Raw genomic sequence first — 25,171 nt, 5'->3', positions numbered from 1 at the left:
ATAAAAAGTTGGATTTTTTTTTTTAAAAATCAATCAATCATGGTGGAACCCAGAAAACAAAGTAAATAAGTATGCACTATTTCAACGGCTTGAAACCAATTGCCAATACTGAAACAACAACCACACCCTTTTCAGTGTTTCAGTTTTTACCTCAAGCCATTTCCACCCATTGCCTGGCCTTCTAAAGATGATCTTTGTTGCTCATGGAAGAAAGATATAAAGTGCTCAGATATATAATTCAAAGATACTGCTTGAGAAACCGACTCTTCTTAAGATTCCTTCTCATATGACATGATTCCGACATGAAAGGCATTTGAAAAGTTATCTTGCACTAAGCAGTGAAATAAAACACACTACACTGAAGACTCAGACCACTACTTTGAACCATATTATAATTGCACTTTCCAAGACACACATGTTAGTGCAATCCTACGCATGTTTATTCAGAAGTCCCACTGAGTTCAGAGGCACATACTTCCAGGCAAGGATGTACAGGATTGCAGGCTTAAAGTGCTCTCAGTTAGGGGAAAACATAGAAAGTTAATCCTAAAGCAATGAGAGTGATTGAATCATGGTGTTCCAAAGACGACATTGGCCCAATTTGGTATAAAGGGGGACACTTCTATAGCTCTATATCACCTCCCCCTCCCAGTGCATCCCGGATGTCTTGGGTTACAACTCCCATCATCCCCAGCCAGCATGATCACTAGCTCCCGACATTGGGGGAGACTGGTGTACACTCTACAGATGCACCATTGATTTGTGATCCCAACACTATTTTTCAGTCACACTTGATGCATTTGAAGACTTGTTTTATAGCCACAAGCCTTTTTGCAAATTCTCAGAGATGAATGCATTACTCACTCATGTTCTTGCTGAACAAGCCACGTACACAAGGTATCATCACCGTGTGGATTTGCTTTTGTATTCCGTTTGATCAAATGCTACAAGCCAATGAAGACACAGGGCCTTTCTGTTGCATGCAGCTCCTGAGGGACTGATCTGTCAAATTTAGAAGTTTCTTAGATCTCTAGGACACTTCCATTAAAAAAAAAAGGTTTCCCATCTTTAGGTTTTCACAAACTTCTGCATAATCTTACTACCTCCTCAAAACTCATTGGAGAGAATGGAAGTTTTATTCCTGTTTTCTAATGCTGGATTTTAAAAAAGTTCTTTCCAATGATTCTGAAGGGATGACTTAAGGGTTTAGATATTCTGTTGGGGAAGATCGGAGATCATGTCTAGTTTAGCTAAACGTTAGGCTCATCTGAAGAAAAAACATGTCCAGTGTTGTTTCCTGATAGAGGTTGGTATCCACATGGCTGTTTTAGGTATCTTGGGCCTGGCTTGTATACTTTACTACTTGTTTTCTTTGAGCAGCAAGCCCTCCTTACCACAACACAAATGGCTTTTGAAGCCCATCCCTCTCAGTTTCAAAAGTGATTATGAGAGACAGGGGCTGCTCTTCATAAACTTGGGTGAACAAGTAGTACTGTGCAGATTTGTGAACCGCCCAGAGAGCTTTGTGAACCGCCCAGAGAGCTTCGGCTATTGGGAGGTATAAAAATGTAATAAATAAATAATAATTAATTAAAATAATTAAAATAAAATTTCTTTTTTTTGGCAATGAGAAAAAGAGCACACAACTGAGTCAAGATCCTCAACTCACATGGAAAATATAGTTGATCTCCGAGAACATCCAGTATTCCTTTAAGCAGTGCTATCTGCTTAGGTTACATTTCTCAGGTGCCTCCTTTTGCCAAACAAACTGCCCATTCCTGTTCCACTTAGCCTCACTGCGTTCAAATGAGTCACTTTGTAAAGAGGTTCAAATGATTCATTCTAGGTGGAGCAAAACAATATTTGGCTAATATGTACACTGGTGCTTAGAATGTGCCAGTTTTGAGCCTAAGGCTGTAGTTATGGGATCACCTAAGATGTGTGAATTCTTGATGGTAAAAAAGGATCAACTTCATTGTTCAGTCAAGATTAGCACAACATTGCTGTGTTGACTGCTATAAATCCAAAGGAATCTGCAAGCCTTCACCAACAATCTATCCCCTCTTTTTTTTCTTTGCACAGTAAATGCAAGGTTATTACTCATTTGTTGTGGAAGATTCAGCAGTTTGCTTTAAAGGGAAACTCTCTGTGGGCTCTGCTGCAGAGATATCAATTTCCCGCAGAGATATCAGTGTTCCAGATTGCAATGAAATTCTTCACCCCTGAAGAGTGCTGTTGTTGCCAAGCCAACTGCCATCTGGAAGGTGCCTGTGGTAAGGTCAAAGATGCCTATTGGATAGTGTCCCTGATATCACTCATGTTACAGGCACAGGTATATCTCTCTTCCCCTCCCACATCATTTTGTAAAAGGGGAGAGGGGTAGTTTTAAAAATTCTATAAAGGTCTATAATGGCAGAGGTAATGTCTTATGAATAAGAATGAATACTCTAGATCGGAGCTGCAAGACTGGACATGGTCTCCCCAAGTAGATCTACTTATTTATTTTCATTGTGTCTTACAAATTGACAGTTTTTAAAAACGTGTCTCTCATTGGTCTGATCTTGCTATCACAATTTGAAATGAGGCCAATGAACTCTTCCTCTTTCCCTACACATGCCCTTACCTCTCCCAACTTGATATGTTTTTAAACACACCAGAGAGAAGAATTGTTACAAATTATGGATATCAAGGTTCTCTTAGATACTGGTGTATTCCAATGGTTTTGCTCCTCTCATCGGTCACATACAACTCCAGTAAATACATGAGCCTTTGCTCAGGTTTATTTTTTTTTCAACAAAATTTTTCGTCTCAGTGACTAATACTTATACAAAAATGTAGTGCATTGCATAAATAAAAGGTTTTAAAAGTTAGAGTTATATACCAACATACATTAGTCAAATTAGAGAGTAAACCTTATAACTGAAATTCCTATTTTCAAGGAGAGAGAAGAAAAAACAATTTTGACTTCATTTCACAAATTTAGAAAGCCCATGGCTACAAGCCATTTTACAACAATCAGATTAAAAGGGATACACAGTGGCAGATGTAAGGAGGAGGGGAACAAAACTATATTGCAATCCATAAGGAAGGATCATAGATACATCACATTGGCTTATCTCCTAATGGATCATTATACATATACTGCCAAAATTAGTCTCATCGAGACCTTTCTCCTCCTACATTAACCTGTTAATTGCTTTTGCAGGTTAAGATATAACAAAGACATGCCATCAAAATTATAATTAAATATAAAAAATAAAAAATAAAAATAAAGAAACCTGTTAAAATCCTGCAGATTTCTGGCAAGAAAAAGCTCTTCCTGATAATGTAGCCTCTAAAGTCTTTTAACTTTAAAACCCAGAGGCCGCTTCACTTCAAATGGCAAGAAGCATGGATTCTGTGAAACAAGTAAATATGGCTAAGAAAAAGGAAGATCAAGGAGGTTAATGAGATAAAAAGAAGCCTTAATATGGAAACCAGTGACTTGGGAGAAGATGAAAATCTCATTATGCCACACGGTAAGCTTTCAAGAGTGTGAATTCCTTCCTGTTGGTACGTGCAGCCCAGATGAAAAGTACAGCAGCCATGAACTGCAAAGGTGCTGAGACGCAGGCCAGACAGAAGGACCAGCCAAACTGGCCTTGCACAGGAGGAGGGGGTAGCTTCTGGTGGAGCAGCTCAATTCCAGCTACATAGCAGCCAACTGAACCCAGCGTGCACAAACCTGGTGGAAAAGTGGCATACAACGACAGTCAGAATTCCTGGTTTACATAAGATATTCACGTTTCAGCATAAAGCAACTGGGTGACATTTGCTAAGACGACTTACCCGCTAGGAAGTGGAGAACTCCTGTGGCAATGGCAGGGTAGAGGCTGCGACAGGCACAGGCACAGACCCCAATAAGAGCCCCAAAACACATGAGTCCAAGGCTAACAAAGGGCAGGAGGAACTGCAAACGCCAGAGATCTAAAGGAAATACAAATCATGAGCATGTAAATAACGTAGCTTTTGGTTGTGTTGAGCACTATAAAAATTTACTACTAAATAAAATAGCATTGATCGGTGTAGAGTTTAACCACTAAATGCAAGACTATGCTATATGAAAATATAAAAAGCACAAATAAAAATCAGAACACACAAGTTAACTTAATGAGTTTTGCCACATAAGCATACCTGACATTTACCCCACTTTAAGCTGAGGCAAAACATTTACATTCTGGTGTAAAATGCCTTGTTTCCTTTTCTAATTGCATAATCCTAAATGTATTTACTCAGAAGTAATTCCCTCTGAGTTCAAAGGGGCTTGATCCCAGATAAGTAACTATAGAGTTGTAGCCCAAGATACATTTTTTTCCAGTAAATAAAATAAAAAGGAACTTACAGGTCCGATTCATGTCACTGCCACTGTTATGATTCCCAGGATCCTTATATTTTTCCATGAATTGATCCGAGAGAGAGAAACTGACACACTTTGTGACCATCTCACCTTGTGGAATGAGAAAGGAAATAACCTTTATTAGGGTCTGATTTGCTTTACTGTCATTTTTTTTATAAAGCAACCAGATTAATTAGAAGGGGTGTTTGTTTATTTATTGATTGATTTATATCCCGCCTTTCTGACAAAAAATGGCTATCAATAAAATCGAGATAAAAACAAAATATTAAAACATAATATAAAAATATATAAATTTAAAACACAACAGTAAAAGCAATAACAGCACAAACCAATGAAACACCCCTTAAGCAACAGACCACCTTACATACCAAAGGCCAACCTGAATAAAATCTTCTGCCAACAACAGAGGGGGGCAAGCTTGCCTCCCTTGGCAAGAAGATCCAGATCCTGGGAGCAGCTAATAAGAAGGGCCCCCTCTCACATCCCCACCAAATGTGCCTCTGATGGCAGTGGTACTGAGAGAAGGACCTCCCCAGAAGGTCTTAAAAATGGGTGGGCTCGTATGGGAGAAGACTGTCTCTTAGGTGGCCTGGTCCCAAGACACAGAGGGGTTTATAATAATAACCAGTACCTCGAATTCTATTCTTAAACAGACTAGTAACCAGCAAAGCTCTTGTAACAAGGAAATCATGTACTCCCTGTAACCAGTCCCAGTCAATAGTCTGGATCAGCTGAAGTTTCCGAAGTTTTCAAAGGAAGCCCATGTAGAGCTCATTACAGTAGACTAAATGGCCCATTGGCCATGCTGGTTAGGAATAATGGGAGTTGCAGTCTAATGCATCTGGAGGGCACCAGGTTAGGGAATGTTGCTTTAGACTGGGGTGAAAAACTTATAGGCTAAAACATCTGGAGGACCACACATCACCCACCCCAGGTGTATAAAATTGCAGCCTTAAGTAAGGTAGTATCTCTAAAGGCTTGTTCACAGGACATGGTGGTTTATTCTTGGTTAATTAACCCATAATTTTCCCTGGTGTGTGTGGGGTGCATGCAGCCACCATTTTTAATATGCAACCTCTGATTGGGTTGATTGTGGAATGTCATGAAAACCCAGCCAGCATGGATTAATCAAGGGTTAAACAACACATACTTAAACCTAACTACTAATCAAGGTTAAGTGTGGGTTGCTCTCCAGGTTTACACAACACGACGCAAACCACGATCATCTCATTCAGAGTTTTCATATTCAACACAGTGCCCGTACACTCCCCTCACATGCTGCACCACCATGTCATGCAAACCTGGTCTTACACTATTCTTAGGCAGCTGGTGGTGGCCTCAAACTTTTAGTGTAGTCATTCTGAAAACTCAAGGAGCCATTTTAACACAGATAAAATAATGTGTTTTAATGGTCCTAAGAAAAGTCCAAGTTTAAATAATGGAGGCATATGCTTAGAAGGTACAATCTCACACCAGTTTGTTTCTCTTGTAACTGAGAATTAATAGAACAATTTAGAAACATGGTTGTTCTTTGTGCTCTCTTATGACCATGGGAGCCATTTAACGAATTGATTCATTCATCAGTGCTCTGCATTCAACTAACCTCTCATCTCAGGGAGAAAGCAGATATTTATTTATTGATATTTTAACCATGCTTTTCCACTCTACAAATAGAATTGCTCAAAAAGGATTACAAAATATAAAACAACCTATTTTTAAAACACATTACCCAGCTAAAAGTAGTGAACACACACACACACACACACACACACAAAATGTCAATAAATAAAATTAAACAACAGCAGAGCCAAATGCCAGTTGAAACAGACAGAACGCATTTAAAGAGGAAGATGACTTTTGGGGGCAGGAAGTTCCACATTTGAAGTGCTGCCACCAACTGTGCTTCTGAAGGCAGTGGCAAAGTCAACAGCTGATCTTAAAAAGCAGGCATGTTCACATGAGAGGAGACGGCCCTTCCTGCATTCCGAAAAAAAGGTTGGAAGATCCAATGTTGTGGTCTCTTGCATTCATATCTGAATGCAAGAGACCCAAGCACCCATCTTTCAACAACAACAAAAAACTAAGTTCTTAGAAGCCCCAAACTGTAAACAGTATTTCCTCCACAGTGGGGCTAACAGCAATCGGGGAAAGGGATTTTGAGGGAGGAAATGACATCAAGATTAAAAAGCCTCCAATCTATTCTCCCCAGCTGCTTGAAAATACTTAAAAACAAGAGATCTGACAGGATACCCTGGAGAAGAGGCTGATGCTAGGGAAAGTGGAAGGCAAAAGGAAGAGGGGCCGACCAAGGGCAAGATGGATGGATGACATTCTGGAGGTGACAGACTTGACCTTGGGGGAGCCAGGGGTGGCAACGGCCGACAGAAAGCTCTGGCATGGGCTGGTCCATGAAGTCACGAAGAGTCGGAAACGACTGAACGAATAAACAACAACAAAGTACAGAAAAAGACACATTTAAACTAGAGAACCTCTTTGGAGTGAATTTACCCGATAAGTTTGGTTTACCTGGTGAGTTATAGAAGTAATAGTTTTCAGACATCGTGATACACCTCCGCCAAAGGCCAATGGTGCCATTCCATCGAAAGAGAGCTTCTGTATAAGAGTTTTCGTCTGCATTTTCACCAAAGAGTTCATCCCAAGTAGCCTTACTTTCACTGTTATTTTCAGGTAGTGATGGGTTACGGTACTCAAACCAGAAGTCTGTGCCGATTGAGGCAGCCAAGTAGATGGTGGAGATAAGGCTGAGCACGCAGGCGATTACCAGAGCAGTGGCAAAACGGTTATCCATCATGGTGTCTCAACTACTATTAACAATAGAAGAAGAAATCAAAATATGTTTGGAATAATAAATCACTGAAATTCAATGAGAACTAGGATGGCCTGCATGCCCTTCCAGCTATCCCCTCAGCTAACTAGCTTCTCTTAGATGCATACATCAGCTGTTCCTTTCATTCTTTGCTTGCATATGTGTGCAATTCAATATGCAAGTAGTACAGGAGCATATTCCTTCCAGTAAAATGCTACTCACCAAAATATACTTACATTGATCATCAGCCAGGGCAAAAAAGAAAAGAAAAGAAAAGAATTTAACATACAAGAATAAATTACCACACCTCAATTCTGCCTTGTTAAAATCATGTCATTCAAGAAGTTGGAGTGCCAAGTATTATTTCAACAATATCATGCTGCACATCTTGGATTTAATGGAAGGAGAAGAAGGCAGAGCTCAGGAGGTTTGGAATATGCATGTATAAAAAACAAGCCAGAGGAAGTAACCATTATTTTTTTTTAAACACCCAGAGAGCTTGGGCTTTCTGGGGATAATAGCTTGGCAGACCCAATGGTTAATACACTTGTTGCATGACACAGGAAGTTGCAAGTAGGTTGATGCATACATTTTATCAATAATCTAAAAATTATACTTTCGAAATATTATGCAATAAAGCACCTTTACTGAATGCCATCCCCAAAATCTGTTGCTTCATGCCTACACTTCTTGCTACCGAGTTGAGTGAGCAATCCTATGCAAGTTTAGATAGAAAATAAAACCCTACAACTCCCAGCATGCCCCAGCCAGTATAGGACTTTTTTCTGTCTAAAGATGCATAGGATTGCACCCTAAATATGTTTTGTTTATATAAGCTTTTGGTGGAAGGTAGCTTGGAATTGCTATCTTCACCTACTATTTAATTTTGCTGGGTTGTTGTTTTTATCTGTAGGGTTACTGCTGGGTGTGTGTTTTTTTGCATTTTATTTTATTGTTAAATTGAACATTTAAAATCTGAGGACTGTATTATCAAGAATTGGGGTACAATATTTTAAATAAAACTTTAAAACATTGGAATTTATTGAAATATGAAAGTGGAAAAAACGAAATAATAAAAATATAGCATTTGTGTACTACTTTAGAATGCTCATTATCGCTTACACCAACCCTGCGATATGGGGCAGTATTATACTCATAATGCAGATGAGGGGCTGAGGCAAACAAGTGCTTGTCCAAGGCTACCTGGTGAGTTCACAACTGGTGAAATTCAAATCAGTGTCTTCCCAGCTAGCATTCTTAACCATAATGCTACATCAGCTCATACAGAGGTGGGATGCTACAAAATCTACAAGGGCTCTATAAAGACAGAATCTTAAAACCTCCCATTCTTCAAGCCTCATCCTCAACTATCCAAACTTGCTTTCAAAGATACAAATGTCAGTATTTCCAGAGTCACAAAGTTTTCTTAGTTCTTTATAGAAGCCTTGTTCTGAAGCAACACTAAGCCATGGCTTAGTGAAGTCTTCCCCAAGCTGGGTCCCTATAATTGTTTTAAACTACAACCCATAATCCCAAACCATTGGCCATGTAGGTTGTGGCTGATGGAAGTTGTAGGCCAAAGCATCTGGAGGGACCCAGCTTTTGGAAGAACGATTTAGCATTATGAAAACAGGCCTCAGGCTTGCACACATAAGCATTCACTTCTGTTTTAAATTAACGACAACTTGTGTCGCCCAAACCTGGACAAAGTGTGATTAACCTTGCCTATGGCGTGTTGAAATAAGTCAAGTTTAAACCATAGTTTTTGAAGTTGGCTTTTTTCAACTACCCATAGTTAAGGCTAGCTGAGTCTTGTTCTCAACTCATTACCACTAGCAAAGAACGCACACGTAACCTTGGAACAATAGGACGTCAAGCTGACTCAACAGCACGATTTTATGGATGACCTTAGTTTTCATGCAATGTGTTCTATAGAAGAAAGTAAGAGTGAAGAGCCAAGTGAAAGCTGGAGCATGGCCTGGAGCTTATGAAGGCAATTAAAGGAAGTGCTCAGGAAAGAAGTATTTGCAAAGCAGCAGGTGGCTAAGAAGAGATGAGCACAGATAAAGGGTGGAGGGAGTCAGAGCTTACCGTATTAATATAGAAGGAGGAGAAGTTGGTATACGGAATGGGGTGTGGGGAGAGAAGGGAAGTCAAAGTTAGCACATCCATAAGAAAAACTGAGGCTGCAACAACAGTTTAATTATATTTAGAAGATGGCAAAAAATGAAGGGTAAAAGACTAGTAGGAAGAAAACAAGCCACTATTTGTATTGAATGGAACTAGTACCAAAGGCAAGCCAAGTTGAAAAAGCAGAAAGTTAAAGGACAATATCCCCCAGTGACTTAGACAGAAATTAAAAGGTTAGGCCAAAAAATATCAAACAATTTCAAGACCACCATGCACCAGCTTCTCAAAACCACAAATATTATTTAGTAGAAAGTTATTCTAGATGGAGATTGTTGTCAGTAAGACCCCATGTCAATGCTGGAAAATCAAAATCCTGCAGTTCTAGTTCTAGGATTAATTTCATGCCAAACAAATGTAAATATATAATTAAAGCTGAGTAGACAAAATCCTTTTGAACTATAACGAGTCCAACCTTTAAGCACAATTTTGACCATCATTCTAGCTAGAGAGATATTTACATTTCTAAGTTCCAAGGCTCTGATCTTTGACTCTGTCAAGACTCTCTGAATCAGGAAACTGTGAAGAAATTTATTTTCAATCACATTTATCATCATACATCCAACAGGTTGTGTATGACAACAGCAAGTACCAATAAAGTACTGAGGAAAGATCCTAAACAATTATGCTATGCAAAACCCATGGGAAATGCGATTTTTATTTGAGAAGAAATAGACTTACCTGCACCCAGCAATCAAGCCACATGCCAGATTCCATGGGCCTCTACCAGGGCCATCTCCTGCCCACTTTTCTTCAGGCAGAGAGAGGTATGGAGAAAAGGACTCAGCACTGCTTGCATCCCTTTGCGCTCCGCAAACTGTCCCAATCAAGACAATAAGCTGTGCACAAAAGCAGCACACAGCTCAGCTGCCACTCCTTCAAGCACTAGCCAAGTCCTTTAGAGCAATGCATGCCATCCTAAGGAGTGAAGATGCTCCTCCAAGTGCTAGCCATGTCCTTTTCACTGTGCAGAAAGAAAGAAAAAACACCCACAGAGCTCCATACCTCTCTCTGCATGGAAAAAAGGGAACTAGGTAGCAGTGGGACTAGATGACCTCCATGGGAGGGGCCATCATCAAGCCTGCCAGATTTGCCTGGAGTGGGGAACCTGGCCCCTGGATGCAGAAAGGTTCTCCAGCCTATGCTAGAGGAATATGTGAAAACTCCAACTCTACAGCTGATTGCCTTGGGGTTGGGGGGAAGTGGTCCCCAACAATCAGGGACCAAATCAGAGCCAATTCACACAACTCTGACTGTAAGCTGAAACATGCACCGAGGGCAGAGTTTGGATATGCAATGAAATAGAATGTGCAGTGAAACAAGAATGCTTTAAATATATCAGAAGCAGGAAGCACGTGGACAATTCGATGACAATGGCATAAAAGGACAAGATGTAGGACAGATAGCTTTGCCTGAACTGATGTTTTCATGTAGAGAGTCTGAGGAACCGAGGCAAGTTATGGTGACAAAAGATGTAGTTCTCAACCTTATTGATAAATTGAAATTTATAAATCACCACACCTAGATGGTATCCATCCTAGAGTTCTTCCTATGTGAAATTGCAGACCTTCTAACAAAAATATTTAACATGACACTAAGATCAGCCTGTGAACCAGAGGACTGGAGAATTGCCAGTGTAATGCCAATTTTTAAAAAGGAGGTCCAGGGGCATCCAGGCAATTACAGGCCAGTTATCTTAATTACTGTTCTGGATAAATTGTTTAAAAGTATTATTAAGATAAAATTAGTAGGCATAAAGAAGGAAAAGCCATGCTGAAAAAGAATCAACATGGCTACCACAAAGGTAAGTCATGTCTTTTAGAATTCTTTGGGAGTGTCAATAAACATGCGGTAATCTGGTAGGCATTGTTTACTTCCAAAATGCCTCATTAAGCAAAGACCCCTGATCATACCTAGCAGGTATGGAATAAGAGAAGTCCTTTTCTGTATCTGTAACAGAAAGCAGAGAGTAAGAATAAATGGTAATTTATCCCAAAGGAGGGATGTAAACAGTGGGGTCCCACAGTGCAGCAAATGCTTTTTAGCTTATTCATAAATGATCTGGAAATAGGAGTGAGCACTAAATTATTTAGGGTGGTTAAAATAAAAAAGAACTGCAAAGAGCTCCAAAATGATCTCTCCAAACTGGGAGAATGGACAACAAAATGGCAAATGCAGTTCAATGTAAGCAAATGTAAAATGATGCATGTTGGGGGGGGGGGGGGGAATCCCAATTTTACATATCTGCTGATGGTATCTGAACTGCCGTATTTCTTTGATTGTAAGACGCCATCGATTGTAAGATGCACAATAATTTCAGTACCACCAACAGAAAAAAAACCTAAGACACACCAGCGATTCTAAGATGCACCCCATTTTTAGAGAAGTTTTTATGGGGAAAAAAGTGCATCTTAGAATCGAAGAAATAGGGTAGTAGTGATTGACCAAGAAAAAGATCTTGGGTTGCAGTGGACAACTCAATGAAAATGCCAACCCAGAGTATGGCTGCTATGAAAAAGGGAAATTCCATGTTAGGTGTAATTAGAACAGGTATTGAAAATAGAACTGCCAATATCATGCTGCCTATATACAAATCTATGGTGCGACCACACTTGGAATACTGTGTACTGTTCTGGTCATCACATCTAAAAGAAGGATATTGTAGAGTTGGAAAAAGGGTAACTAAAATCATCAAGGGGCTGGAACAACTCCCCTATAACGAAAGGTTACAACATATGGGATTGTTGAACTTAGAAAAGAGGTAAGAGGAGACATGATAGAGGTGTACAAAATTATGGGTGTGAAGAAAGTGGATGAGACATGTTCCTTCCTCTCTCAAAATACTAGAACCTGGGGTCATCCTATGAAGCTGATTGGTGAGAGCTTCAGGAGAGATAAAAGTACTTCTTCACACAGCACAGTTATACTATGGAATTCAGTACCACAAGATATAGTGATGGCCACCACTGTGGATGACTTTAAAGGGGATTGGACAAATTTCTGCAGAAGCCAATCAATGGCTACTAGTCCTGATGTCTACATGCTACCTCCAATATCATAGGCAGTATGCCTATGTACACCAGTTGCTGGGGAACATGGGTAGGAGGGTGCTGTTGCACTCATGTCCTGTTTGTAGGTTTCCTGTGGGCTACTGGTTGGCAACTGTGTGAATAGAAAGCTGGACTAGATGGTCCTTAGTATGATCCAGCATGGCTCTTCTTATGTTTACTGTAACTGACCAATATCAAGAAGTCTTTGCAGCAGTAGAGAAAATGTGCATGCATAATGAAAAACGGAGATATGAGAACATGGATAAACATTAGAAATCAGTGAGTACCAAGACTTGGAATACATATCAGTTCATTCTCAAGCTTGTGTGAACTGGTTCTGCAAATTGGCTGTGTTTAGACCCTGTCTGTAGCTGAACAGAACATATTCCCAGCAAGTTCCCCCTGTCCCATCTAGGGAATGCTAGAAGTTGCAGAACTTTTTTCTATCTCAACACTCATAGGGTTGCACTCATACTTTTTAAACCTAACCTACTCAATATGTTCTCCTCCAGTGAAGTTGATTGATGTCACAGAGAAAAACAGAATACTATCAAAACACTAGGATGAATGCAAATCACCTTCTTTACACCAACAGTAAACAAGTACTGCATCAAAATCCGGCTGGCTAAATATTCTTTGAAATAATAAAACTGATTTTTGAAGAAATTCAAATATTCTAAGTTTGTTTTAACAATACAAGTTCAAATCAAACCTGGATGCAAGAATGTTAAAGCCACTCAGTTGGGCCAGTCACTCTTTCAAGTCTATCTACCTCATAGGATTTTTTGTTTTTTAAATTTTTTAAAATTGGTTTGTAGTTCTGGTTAGGGTCAAATAATACATTCGGAGTGAATACAAATATATGTATACTTATTTATTCATTTATTTATTCATTCAAGCCTGGATATAGGATGTTTAACATTGATTGATTTAATTTAATTCCATTTAAATTCCATTTAATGCAATTCCATTTAATTTATGGCCCCCCAGAACTAAATCTCTTTATCCATCCACCTATGTTTTCTAATATATGCCAATGGGGGTGTTCTCCCATCTTCTTCTTGGTTCACATAATTACTGAATTTCTTCCATACCCCCCTCAAATTTAACTTTACTTTGTTGTCCTCATACTTTCCTCAATTTTTGCGTCAACTTTTCTAGGAGGGCTATCTGCCTCTGATATCAATTATAACACTTTGATACCAATTATCAATATGTAACCCTTCCAACGTTTAGCTGAACCATCTAGCTGCCAATAATAGGTGGCTTATTAATTCCTTATTTAAGAGCTTGCTATCTGATCCCCTATATATATTTAACAGAGCTAAATGAGAAGATGGGTGAAGCCATTGTCCAGTTATCAAACTGATCTCCTGGAACACTTTTTTCCAATAAACACTTGCCTTAGGGCAAGACCACCACATGTGTATATACATCCCTACTCCGGAACATCACCTCCAACACATTGGGGATGACCCTGGGCTCATCATGGATAGTCTTCTGGGAGTTAAACACCATCTATGGGTCAGTTTTAGCATTAATTCAACATTTTTACTTGATGTTGATTTAAATAAACCTCTGTCCCACAAAACATTCCAAACTTTTTCTTCAATTTGAATTTCTAAATCCGTTTTCCATACTGTCCAAAGTACCAGCTTCTTGACTTACTATCTACTTATAAAGATTGAAGGTCAAACCTTTTGTTACTCCATTATAGGATTGTTGTGAAGATAAAATGAGGAAGGAGAAGAGAGAATCTGAGTCCTTTGGAGGAAGGGTGAAATTAAAATGTAACAACTAATGCAGGGGTACAAAGCTTAGGCCCTGGAGCAGAAATTAACCCAGGAATTGTGTGAATATGCTGTCAAAAAGGGTATCTGGATTATAGCAGTTTGCCTACAGCATTCCACCCACCTCCAAAAAATAATAAAAAATCTTAGGAGTGTAGAAACAGTCTCTTTGCGCAAGGATGAGTACTTAACAGTCCTACTCCAGAAATCATAACTTAACGAGTACTACTTTCACAATAGTGTCCCTAGGGCAGTTCAGATGTTAAGGTTTGTGGTTTTTTTGCTTTTGCTTTTAAATTTGGGTGGGAAGAAAAAAGAAACAAATTGAGTAAACTAGCACAAGTCAATCAAGTCTGTCTTAAGCACAATCTATACAGCAATCTTGATTAAGAAAAACAAATTGGGTAGGCAACACCCAAAATTTAGGGTACTCTACTGGTATCTCTAAATTTTAATTTAGAACAAGCATAGCTAAATAATACTTTCCACCATGAGACCATATTAGGTTGCACAGCGTACCTGTCTAACATTTATGAGAGGTAGGGAATGACCATAACTTGGCATTTAAGTGAGGTGTCAAGGAATACTTTGCCAAGCTGATGCTAAATTCAAACATCTAGTCAATCCATTCTTACTAGTAAAGAAATATAAAGAATAAACCAGAAAAACAGTTTAGAATGTCTGATCCTGTCAGAACACAAACAAACAGAAATAGCACATTTATAACCTAGCACTTTTCTCTTGTTAATTTGGTAGCTCAGAAAGGGTCAGACCACTGGTTCTGTCTACTGGGGAATCTTATTATGATGCTCCTATTGTTACAGACAGCCTTTCACCCTGATAGTGGCAACAACACTTCCTTTGATGGAAACCAACATCTGACAGCAGGGATTGTTAATGGGAAGAAACACAAAGTCCATTCATATTTGATTTTGTTGTTTTCATTCATCATCTCATCAACCACTAGCAGTGAAATTATCTTTGCAAGGGGGATTCAACCACCCCACATCCAGCCTTGAAAGGGGTGGGTGGGATTGATTAATTCCAGGTCAGGAGCATACAATTATAATACACTCTTTCCTATTGTGTGTCCCCCTGCCTACCCCAACCTTAATTCTCATCTTTTATACATAACTCCAAGACTGCAATCCTAGACACAGTTCCCTGGGAGTCCACCCCTCGGAATACAGCAAGACAGCGCAGGGGTAAATATGGCCAAGACCACAGTGTAAAAAGGCTAAAAGTGATGCTGTCCAGATACTAAAGAGTCTCCACTTTAGGGATGCGGTAGGGATTTTTTTAATTATTATATTTAAATGGGCTACATCGAACTACAGGATAGAACCTGTCAGCTCTGCGGGACAGGGCGTGTTGGTGAAGAGGCGGTTTGATTGCTCTTTAGAAACTAAATAGGAGCCTCCCCCAGCTTGGCCCGTGCCGGGTGGGGATGATGGGGACTGTAGTCAAACACAGCTGGAGGGCGCCAGGTTGGGGATGATAGGAGCTGCACTTCGAGCGGTTGGGGAGGGCTGCGATACATAGATGGAGAGACCTATTAAAATATCAGACGCGGGGCTGTGGCACCTGCAGGCACCCCTCTAACCGGCCCCTTCTGCTGCAGAGGACCCAGCCGCCGTCCTCTCCTCTCCTCCATCCCACCCTTCTCCTCCCATTCACGACTTCTCCTCACGGCGCACCAGGAGAGCAGCCCGAGCCGGGGCCCATTACTCCTACTCACCTCCCATCCTCCTCCCGACTCCACGGCGCCGTTTCCGCCGCTCTCCCTCAGAAATCGCTCGGCCTGGGGAGGGGGGAGTTGCCTCCGCGGAGACGCTCATCCGCCCCCCGGGCCGCCAAGCATCTTGGGAGATGTAGTTCCGCGCTTATCAAAAGCGGCACGCGGAGGTGGCTCCATGCGCGTCCTCCGACCGAGTCCAGGCGAGGCGCGTTCTTTTTGCATGGCGGGCGTGGAAGTTTCGCCGCCCTCCCGATTTTGGGTCTCCAGCATCCATAATCACCGGCCGCTGGATATGTTGGCTAGGGCTGATGGGAGTTATAGTCCAAGAATATGAAGGGCACCGGGATAGTTGTCCTCTGGCGCCTAATATAGCTACAGTGGGGCTTGTGGAAAGCAGCAATGGGCCAAACTAAACATAGCTATGTGTGATAGCGTTTCTTACTCTTGTGTAATTGCGCGCGGGACCCGGATCGGGACCACGAGGATTCGGGGAAAGGGGGAGGGGCTAAGCCTTCTCTTGTAAAAATAAAATTAAAAACGGGGGTGTCATTGTCATCAGCTTCCTTCGAAACTTGTTTTCTCTAAATAAACGTGAAGCAGTATATAAGTTGTGAGTTTAACCCGTAATCATTATTTACCATTTTATTATAGCATTTTTCAGTGTACAAACTGCTTTCAGTTCTTAATTCAGTATCAAGAATTGCTAACGCGCGATCCCTCCTGTCCTCTCCGCTGCCTCAAGCAGAAATTCAATCAGCGCAAGCAGCTCCATTCTTTTAACCTCAAGGGTAAGAGGAAGGAGCTTCACCTGTTAAATTTATGGCATAGGCGCCCTGCCAGTAAAAAAGCAGAAGTAACTATTGATATCTATTATAGTAGAATCCCTGTGATGTTTGTCATTTTAACGTTTTTTGCCCCCCACCCCTGGGTCCAAGTGGACTCTGGATTTTTGATACAGCTAAAAAAGCCTTGTGGGTATATTATATATATATATATATATATATATATATATATATATATATATATATATAAATAAAAGCAAGTCAAAAGTTACCTGACATGCTGGACAGTTTCATCACACACATTAGAATTTAATTACTCACGTGGATATGCCTATTTCTAGAGGTGGAAAATCCTATAAGAAACTGAAGCTGCAATCCTATATACACACTTCTGAGTAGACATTTCTAGGATTGCACTGCACATTGCTGTTTTACTAGGAATTGCTTAATTCTTTAAAACTTGGAGAACCAAGAAGCGACAAAAGTGCAGAACTACCATTTTTATACCAGCCTATAAAGGTTTGGCTTCATGTAACATTCTGGAGATTGAATGAACTCGTCCATTACTGGAGTAACCTAATGCGTCCTGCATGTCAGGAAGGAATCAGTGGGCCTGGTTGCTGTGTGCCACCATTTTGAATATTCAACATCCAAATGTAGGTTAATTGTGGATTGTTTAACCCAAGATTAACCCATAGTATCCAAGTTCACACATCATGAAATAATATCCAATTGGAGGCTGCATATTCAAATGGTAATGGCATGCAACCCAGCAACTGTTACATGCGAACCAGGTATGACCAGAGTGACAATGACAGTGTGATAAGCTTTCCCTTGGTATCATCGTATTTACATGTACAGTTTTCTAAGAGATTCATTAAAGCACCATTTTTGGTGTACCTCCAAAAAAAATTGTTGCAGTGTGGTGTGCTTGTGTTCAGTTTTCCAGCCACTCTATTCCATTCCCGTCATACGCAGTTTTCTGTAATTTTCCTCCTAACAATCAATAAACATTACATGCCCACTGCACATATTCAGTCCTTACTGGATTGTTTGGCGGGGTTTCCCTAATCTGTGGATTCCTCCTTTTTGTGCATGGGTGGTGCCACTATTACCACATAAGCACAGGCACTGGCACTCTCATTTGATGCTCCCTACCGTCGCTTCTCTGCTGGTGTTTTTGTTGCTCAGTTACTTCCTCTTTCAAAAGAAGTAAACAACGAGCATGAGGCCCATTCAGTTGGCTGTTCTAATCGCGCTGCTTCTCCTACACACAGCAGGAAAGAGCAGCAACTTCCGTATTTAAATTACTGTATTTCTTCGATTCTAAGACACACTTTTTCCCCATATAAACATCTCTAAAAATGGGGTGCGTCTTAGAATCGCGGGTGCATTTATTATTTCTTAGAATCAAAGCTTTTTTTCTGTTGGTGGTACTGAAATTAGTGTGCATCTTACAATCGATGGCATCTTAGAATCGAAGAAATATGGTATATCGGACTTTGTGAAAAGGTTTCTTGTTGCACAAGGAAGGCAAGAAGGGGCGGAAGGCATGCGGGAGGCAGACAATGTCATGGGAAGGACCTGCAAAAAAACGTGAGTGCCCAGTAACGAGTGTGCAATAAAACGCTCATCGGATGGAGCCCACCACAAACTGTTATCAAGTATAGTACTAGTATAACTGGTCCATAAAGCTGATTGGCGGGAAATTCAGGATAAAAGGAAGTACTTCTTCACACAGTGCATAGTTAAACTATGGAATTTAATACCTGCCCCTTATTTTGGACCTCTGTGAAAAGGCACTTTTCACATACAAATTATAACGGAATTTAAAACAAGGTTGCAATCCTAAGCATGCTTGAAAGTTAAACCTATCAAAATCAATAGGAGTTTCTTCAAAGAAAATATGTTTAGGATGGGACCATTGATGTGAAATATACCGCAGTTTCTCATTGAGAAATCTAATTTGTAGGACAAAATTGCTGCATGAGAAATCTATTTTTCCTTTCTTTGCCCCCAAATATTTTTTTCCCTAGTACTAGAGGGAATTTGGACAGTTTTAGCATAACTCCAGAAAAATCTGTACTGCATACCATCTAGGAAGGCTTAAGTTAAGTACTGTGGAATTATGGAAAAGACGGGAGTGGGAATAGTTTAATAGCAAAGGGTGTGTCCAGATGGCCAGCTCCTAGCAATATCAATCAAAAGGCATTATGTAGTTATTTCATCTTTCTCTTCTTAACAGATTTTTTTGTAGTAAGAAAAAAAGATGAAAGAAACAGTGGGAAAACACGGCAGGATTACAAATAGAAGATATTATCTGGACCCCCTGTAAAAGTCTGTGTGAATTTTGTAATTCTGAGGGAGGGTGATTGCACAATAAAAATCTGGAAGTGCTCTAAATTTGCATAAACCAAATACTTCAAAGATGATATAAGAGTAAGATGCTGTTTTAACAACACAGAGACTTGTGGCACATTAAAGCCTATCAAATGTATTATTGCACAAGGTTTCATGGACTGCAGAGGTGTGTAGTCTATGAAAGTTTACTCCATAATAAGACTAACATAGCTACCTCTATGGATGCTGTTTAAGAGAATTAGAGAATAAAACTTAACATTAATTGTCAGACTGAAGTTAAGATGTTGCTTCTATAAGAACTGAGAGAAGACATCTGACTTTTGTAAACTGCCCAGAGAACTTCGGCTATGGGGCGGTATATAAATTTAATAAATAAATAAATATTGTGTTGGACATTGATTTTAAGAACAGTAACAGTGAAATGCCAAATGGTAAAATTTGTAGCAGTGAAAGTCTCCCTAGTTTAGAAAAATAAATTGGCCAAATTAACCGTTATTCAAATAACAACAGCCCCCCGAAGAACTGAATTCACCACTTCCTTACTTCTACTAACCATCTATAAACCTGATGCCCACCCAGCTGGAAGGGCTTGAGCAGGAAGCGGCTGTTGGTAGATAGAAGGAGCAAAATGAGGCACTTCATGTGCATAGGCACGTGGGCCTTGCAGATAAGGGTGGGGCAGAGGCTATAAAGGACTGCCTAAGCAGAGGCTTGGCACCCTGTGGTGGCAGGTTGTGAGGGAATTGGCAATATATTAGAACAGAGATGGTGAGCAGTATGGCACCTTTTGGTGATTGGCTTACCTGGAGGACCTGCTCCTAGGAAACTGTGAGGCTCACGTGTCAGGATATGGTATGCCTTTGGAGGCCCTCCTGCCTCACCTACTCCAAGCTGTGAGGCTTAGGGTGAGGGTGACATGAGGTGGTCTCACCACACTTACAGAGTGTTATATAAGAAACGGGGCAGATTTTTACCTGATTCCTGGCTTTGGAGAGTGCTCGCCCATTAAGCCAGGCAAGTCACCTGAGGAAGAACCCAACGATTCCCGCACTTTCACATGCAGATCCAGGGAGGCACAAACTTTCATGTTATTAAAAAAAAGGGGGGCCTAGTTTAACGCAAGTTGTGGTGTCTGTGTCTTTATTCTTAGCTTCCTTCTCCACTCGCAACCTCAAAACCTCATCTAATATCTTACATTTACTTCCCAAAGTTCAAGGAAGCCCATATTTTATGGTCAAATGCACCGTGAAGATAAAAATCAGTTTGACTAAGCAGCTGATTGGTCAAAGCAAAACAGGTCCTCCCATTCTGTGCTAGACATTTAAATGCCTAGTCAGAGATTGATATATGGTCACAATATTAGGGTTTCTGAAAGATTTTTCTTATCTGGAAGAAAAGAAAGAAAGAAAGAAAGAAAGAAAGAAAGAACTATTGCCTGTGGCACCAATACGTAACAGTGAAGAAAACTCCTTCACAGACTGATCGATAAAACATTTCTGAGATGGAGAGTACAACTCCCACTGATGAATATTACTATCCTGGCACAGATGGCCCTGAAGACAATTGCTCAGCTATGGAGCTGCCTTACAAGAACATTTTTTTGCCTGTACTATATACCACTGTATTCGTGATGGGGATTGCTGGCAATGCCCTTTTGATTGGAGCTCTAATCTTCAAGCGGCGTGTTCAAAGGCTAATTGATATCTTCATCGTCAACTTGGCAGTTTCTGATTTTATTTTCCTTATCACATTGCCCTTTTGGGTGGATAAGGAGATATACTCCGGGCTTTGGAGATCTGGCTATTTTCTCTGCAAGGGCAGTTCTTACATCATCTCAGTCAACATGTACTGCAGTATCTTCCTTCTTACTTGCATGAGTAGTGATCGGTACCTGGCCATCATGCACCCATCAGTGGCCAGGAGGATCAGAACAAAGCAATACTCCATCACGCTTTGCATCTGCGTCTGGATTCTATCCTGCTTGCTAGGGTTACCCACCCTTCTGTCCAGAGAGCTGAGGAGATACAATGACAACACATATTGCACGGACAAGGAAACCACAACGACTCACCAGATTGGGTCACTGCTGATGCTCATTTTAGCCTTCTTTGTTCCTCTCTTCAGTATCTTAACATTTTATTGCTCAATCACCAAGAAACTCTGTCTGCATTATCAGAAATCTGGGAAACACGACAAAAAGCTGAGGAAATCCATCAAAATCGTCTTCATTGTAGTTATTGCTTTTGTTTTCTCGTGGGCTCCTTTCAATGTTTTTAAGTTTTTGTTTCTGATGTCTGGCATCCAGGAATTGAAGCCACCTTTCTGTCTTCCCTTCAAAGTTGCCTATCTAGGCATGGAACTGGGTGGCCCATTTGCATTTGCCAACAGCTGCGCAAACCCTTTCATCTATTACTTCTTTGATGACTACATCCGTAGGGCTATGGTGCAATGTATTCTTCCATGCATGAAGGCCAACAACCTTGGAACCAGTTCTGACACCTCGGACACTCGCCTTAGCTACTCCTTGACTGCATTTGTCCATGGAGAAGATGCTTCCAGGAAGAGGAGGAGGTCAGTGTCATTCTGAAAAGACTGGCAATTCTGAAGAATCCAATGCCTCCACGTAACAAAAGAAGGGAGTAAAAATGGTGGGGAGGGGATTGAAATGTGAGAAAATGAGAAGAAAGGATAAGTAGGAAACCACAAGTAAATTGACCCTAATATTATAGTACTTTGAATTGCATGTAAATGGCATGTTACTTACCTTTAATTCTGTAGGTTATTACAAGGTTTAATTGGAATATACTATGTAATTATAACAACTACACAGATTCCTGTAGGTTATTACATAATTATACAAAGCAGTAGTAAAAAGTAATAAGAGACAAAATACTGGAAGACCTTAAGTGATATCTTGGTGTTCCATATAAAATCTTTCAAGCTACAAAGTGACTGAGCTGACTTAGACCTAGACCTTTTAATTCTGAGGCAGGCTTGGAATAAAAACTTATAAATATAGAGATTCCTTTTGAATGCATACTTTCTTTGTTAAATTCCTCCTCTTTTTCTCTTAATGTTAAAATGTGGAGCAACTCAAGATTCCTTCAAAATTCATTCATTATTATTTTTCTAATTTGTGTTTCCAACGCTTTGTTCCCTGCTGTTAAGTGTAAATACCATTTTACTTTAAATCATGTCGTTATTCCTATTGCAATGGAATGTTTTTCTCATTTTTAAAAAGAAACAAATACATGTTTTCCTGTCTATAAATCTCATTCTCGTTGTGTAAGGATAGTAGAAAATTACTAGAAGTTCAATTGATGCTTTTTAAGAAAAACAAAAAAAAAAGATACATCATGAAAGAAAAAAATAACTAATGACCCATAGACATGGATAATCTATTGAACTTGTATATGTTGTTGAGAGATTAGTAAGAGCTAGATATTTATCTTGGTCTCACGCATTACTCAGAATGAAGATAGCTATCGTCTAAATTCTAGAATAAAATCAATTTACCACTACAAATTATGTGTTGGATTTCTTTTAATTAACAAAATAGATATAACATTTACAGTCAGAACAAGAACCACACTCTTTCCCATAGTTTATCCTTCACAAACTGACCATTTGCCTCTTCAACGGCTGTTTTGACTTTTCAAACTTAATGAAAGATGAACATGCTTTAGAAATCAGTAAACTAGCTTGGAAAATCCCTTTTGGGTAATCTTTTGGGCAGTGTGAAAGAAACAAGTAGTGTGTTTTTCTAACCAACTTTTTTTTTTTTAACTTTCTACTAATAGTAGCGTATGAAGTGCTTGAACTAAAAAAATCAGTGATCATGTTGAATTCTGTGAATTTACTTTTATTTCTTCTCTTAAAATAAAACATCACCATGCACAAGATATCTAAAAATATGATGAATCATGATCACAAGCAAAATTAAGTCAAATATTAAAATATCCTTTTTTGTTTTAATAAACACATACACCTCTTTCAAATGGCGTTATTTATCTTCTTTAAGAACTTCTGGGTTTTCCACTTGCTGAATATGTGTACAGGAGTTGACATATTATTTATACAAATTTAACAAACCTAGCTTGCGTGGCATAGTAGACAAGAATGTTGACATTTGGACGTATGTAATCTGTGTTCAAATCAGCTCTCACTCATTAAGTGTCACTCATTACATTCTAGCCTAATGTACCACAAAGTGTTGGTGTAAGGATAAAATGGGAGAGCCATCACCTATTCTATCCTTTCTTAATGTGGATGTTTATGCATATCCTATCACATGGAATAATTTAGCCGTGAGAACAATTCTTCAGCATTGAGATTAAAATTGTCCTGTTGAATTCTTATGCAACCTTTTGGTCTTACACACTTAGCCTGAGAACTCCTGATGGAGAATAAACACAAATGGGGCAGAATTTAATGGGGCGCTTACGCCCCTGCCAATTCTCTCGCGCCTTGCCAATTCCTGTCCCAAGCAGTGCCCACCGCTTGCAGAGTGGAGTTTTAGCACTTCTGGGGGTAACTGGAAACAAGTGAAAATGCTCGCATAAATGAGCTATGCCAATGAGTCTTGATCCAGAAATGAACATTTCCTATCATTTTGGGGTTTCCTCTGGGAAGCGTTAAATCTGTGTTACACAAGTGGTGAATCCTGCTTGTACAAGAGAATCTGGGGGTGCAAGAGAATCAGCAATGGTATAAGTGCACTGTTGGATTCTGCCCACGATTTATTGGGCTCTTGTAAATATTAAATACTGCACAATAAACATAAAGGCATTTCAGATTCACAGATAAACTGTGATTGCTTTAAGCAGAGCAGCATGTTCTGATACAAAGTTCCCATGCTAGAAGAAATTATTTCACAAAATTCCTTTCTTAGATTAATACCATGCCCACATTATTTTGGAATTATGTTGTAACATAACATATTCCCAATTTGCAAAATCCAAACTGTTGAGATGTTTTAATTTATATATAATATTTTTAAAGCTGATTCCTAATCATGTTTACTTCCTATTGCCTTCAGTGGTACTTATATCTAAATATTATTTATTTATTTATTACATTTTTGTACCGCCCAATAGCCGAAGCTCTCTAGGCGGTTCACAAAAATTAAAACCATGAAGAGCATAAAAACAACCAACAAATTTAAAACAAATACAAAATACAATATAAAAAGGACAACCCGAATAAAACCACACAGCAAAAATTAACATAGGTTAAAATATGAGATTAAAACAGCAAAGTTTAAATTTAAGTTAAATTAGGTGTTAAAATACTGAGAAAATAAAAAGGTGTTCAGCTGGTGACGGAAAGAAAACAATGTAGGCGCCAAGCGAACCTCTCTGGGGAGCTCGTTCCACAACCGGGGTGCCACAGCAGAGAAAGCCCTCCTCCTAGTAGCCACCTGCCTCACTTCCTTTGGCAAGGGCTCACAGAGAAGGACTGTGAGCCCCTGCCGAAGGAGGGGCTCAGTCCTAATAAATATGCTTAGGACTGGAGACTCAATTGTGTTTGATATTCAGATCTTTCTCAGACCAAATGAACTTTTTTTGACATTGTTCACCTGCAGGAAATTGTTGCCTACTTGTGTGCATGATATGAGATGGCAGATCACGTGGCACTCGCCCTTCTTTTGGCCACAAGTTGAGATAAAGCAAAACCAAGCTCTGAAATTGAAGGGCTTATATTTTTTTGAGGTCACAAGTGAAACCGGTCAGCGGTTTTAAATTAAATCATCTGGTTGGCACTATGCTAGGCAAAATGACTTGATGCTGTTGATATATGTGGGAAGGAACAAAAACATAACAAATGAACCTGCAAAAAAAAAAGATCAGTGTGGATTGCTACTGTTCAGGATTCCATCCACTTCATTCCATTTCTGCTCCCCTGAATAGTCAGAGAGCATTCTGTGACCATTGAGCATACTCCATAGGGCTGTTTTCCACCTTAGAGTTTCTTTCCATCAGATTTTTTGTAGAGATGAAATGTTGGGTTTCCCCAAGCCTGTTGAAACGTCCCTCATGCG

At 39.8% G+C, this 25,171-nt stretch overlaps 2 protein-coding genes across 4 annotated transcripts in view; one reads left to right on the top strand and one right to left on the bottom strand.

Annotated features, from left to right (window-relative positions):
- Nucleotides 1-2,838: 2,838 nt before the first annotated feature.
- CLDND1 (claudin domain containing 1) overlaps nucleotides 2,839-25,171 on the bottom strand; it is a 42,589-nt gene continuing 20,256 nt past the window's right edge. Inside the window, exons 1-5 of one of the 3 annotated variants that reach the window (XM_063126926.1) lie at nucleotides 15,989-16,089; nucleotides 6,923-7,221; nucleotides 4,382-4,486; nucleotides 3,829-3,966; nucleotides 2,839-3,724 (exon numbers count right to left, since the gene is read on the bottom strand). In XM_063126926.1, the coding sequence (XP_062982996.1) occupies nucleotides 3,507-3,724; nucleotides 3,829-3,966; nucleotides 4,382-4,486; nucleotides 6,923-7,208 (747 nt within the window). In that variant the 5' untranslated portion in view covers nucleotides 7,209-7,221; nucleotides 15,989-16,089 and the 3' untranslated portion in view covers nucleotides 2,839-3,506. Of the gene's footprint in view, nucleotides 3,725-3,828; nucleotides 3,967-4,381; nucleotides 4,487-6,922; nucleotides 7,222-15,988; nucleotides 16,090-25,171 lie in introns of those variants that run through there. The other 2 variants (XM_063126927.1, XM_063126928.1) reach the window with 2 other exon arrangements.
- On the top strand, nucleotides 20,633-21,740 carry GPR15 (G protein-coupled receptor 15). The gene has a single exon (XM_063126925.1). It carries the CDS (start codon nucleotides 20,633-20,635, stop codon nucleotides 21,716-21,718), a length of 1,086 nt encoding a protein of 361 aa, XP_062982995.1. The 3' UTR covers nucleotides 21,719-21,740.

The sequence above is a fragment of the Elgaria multicarinata genome, chromosome 5 (genome assembly GCF_023053635.1).
Source record: "Elgaria multicarinata webbii isolate HBS135686 ecotype San Diego chromosome 5, rElgMul1.1.pri, whole genome shotgun sequence".
Classification (NCBI taxonomy): domain Eukaryota; kingdom Metazoa; phylum Chordata; class Lepidosauria; order Squamata; family Anguidae; genus Elgaria; species Elgaria multicarinata.
Note: the sequence above shows the minus strand (reverse complement) of the source record. Positions and strands in the feature narration are given on the sequence as shown.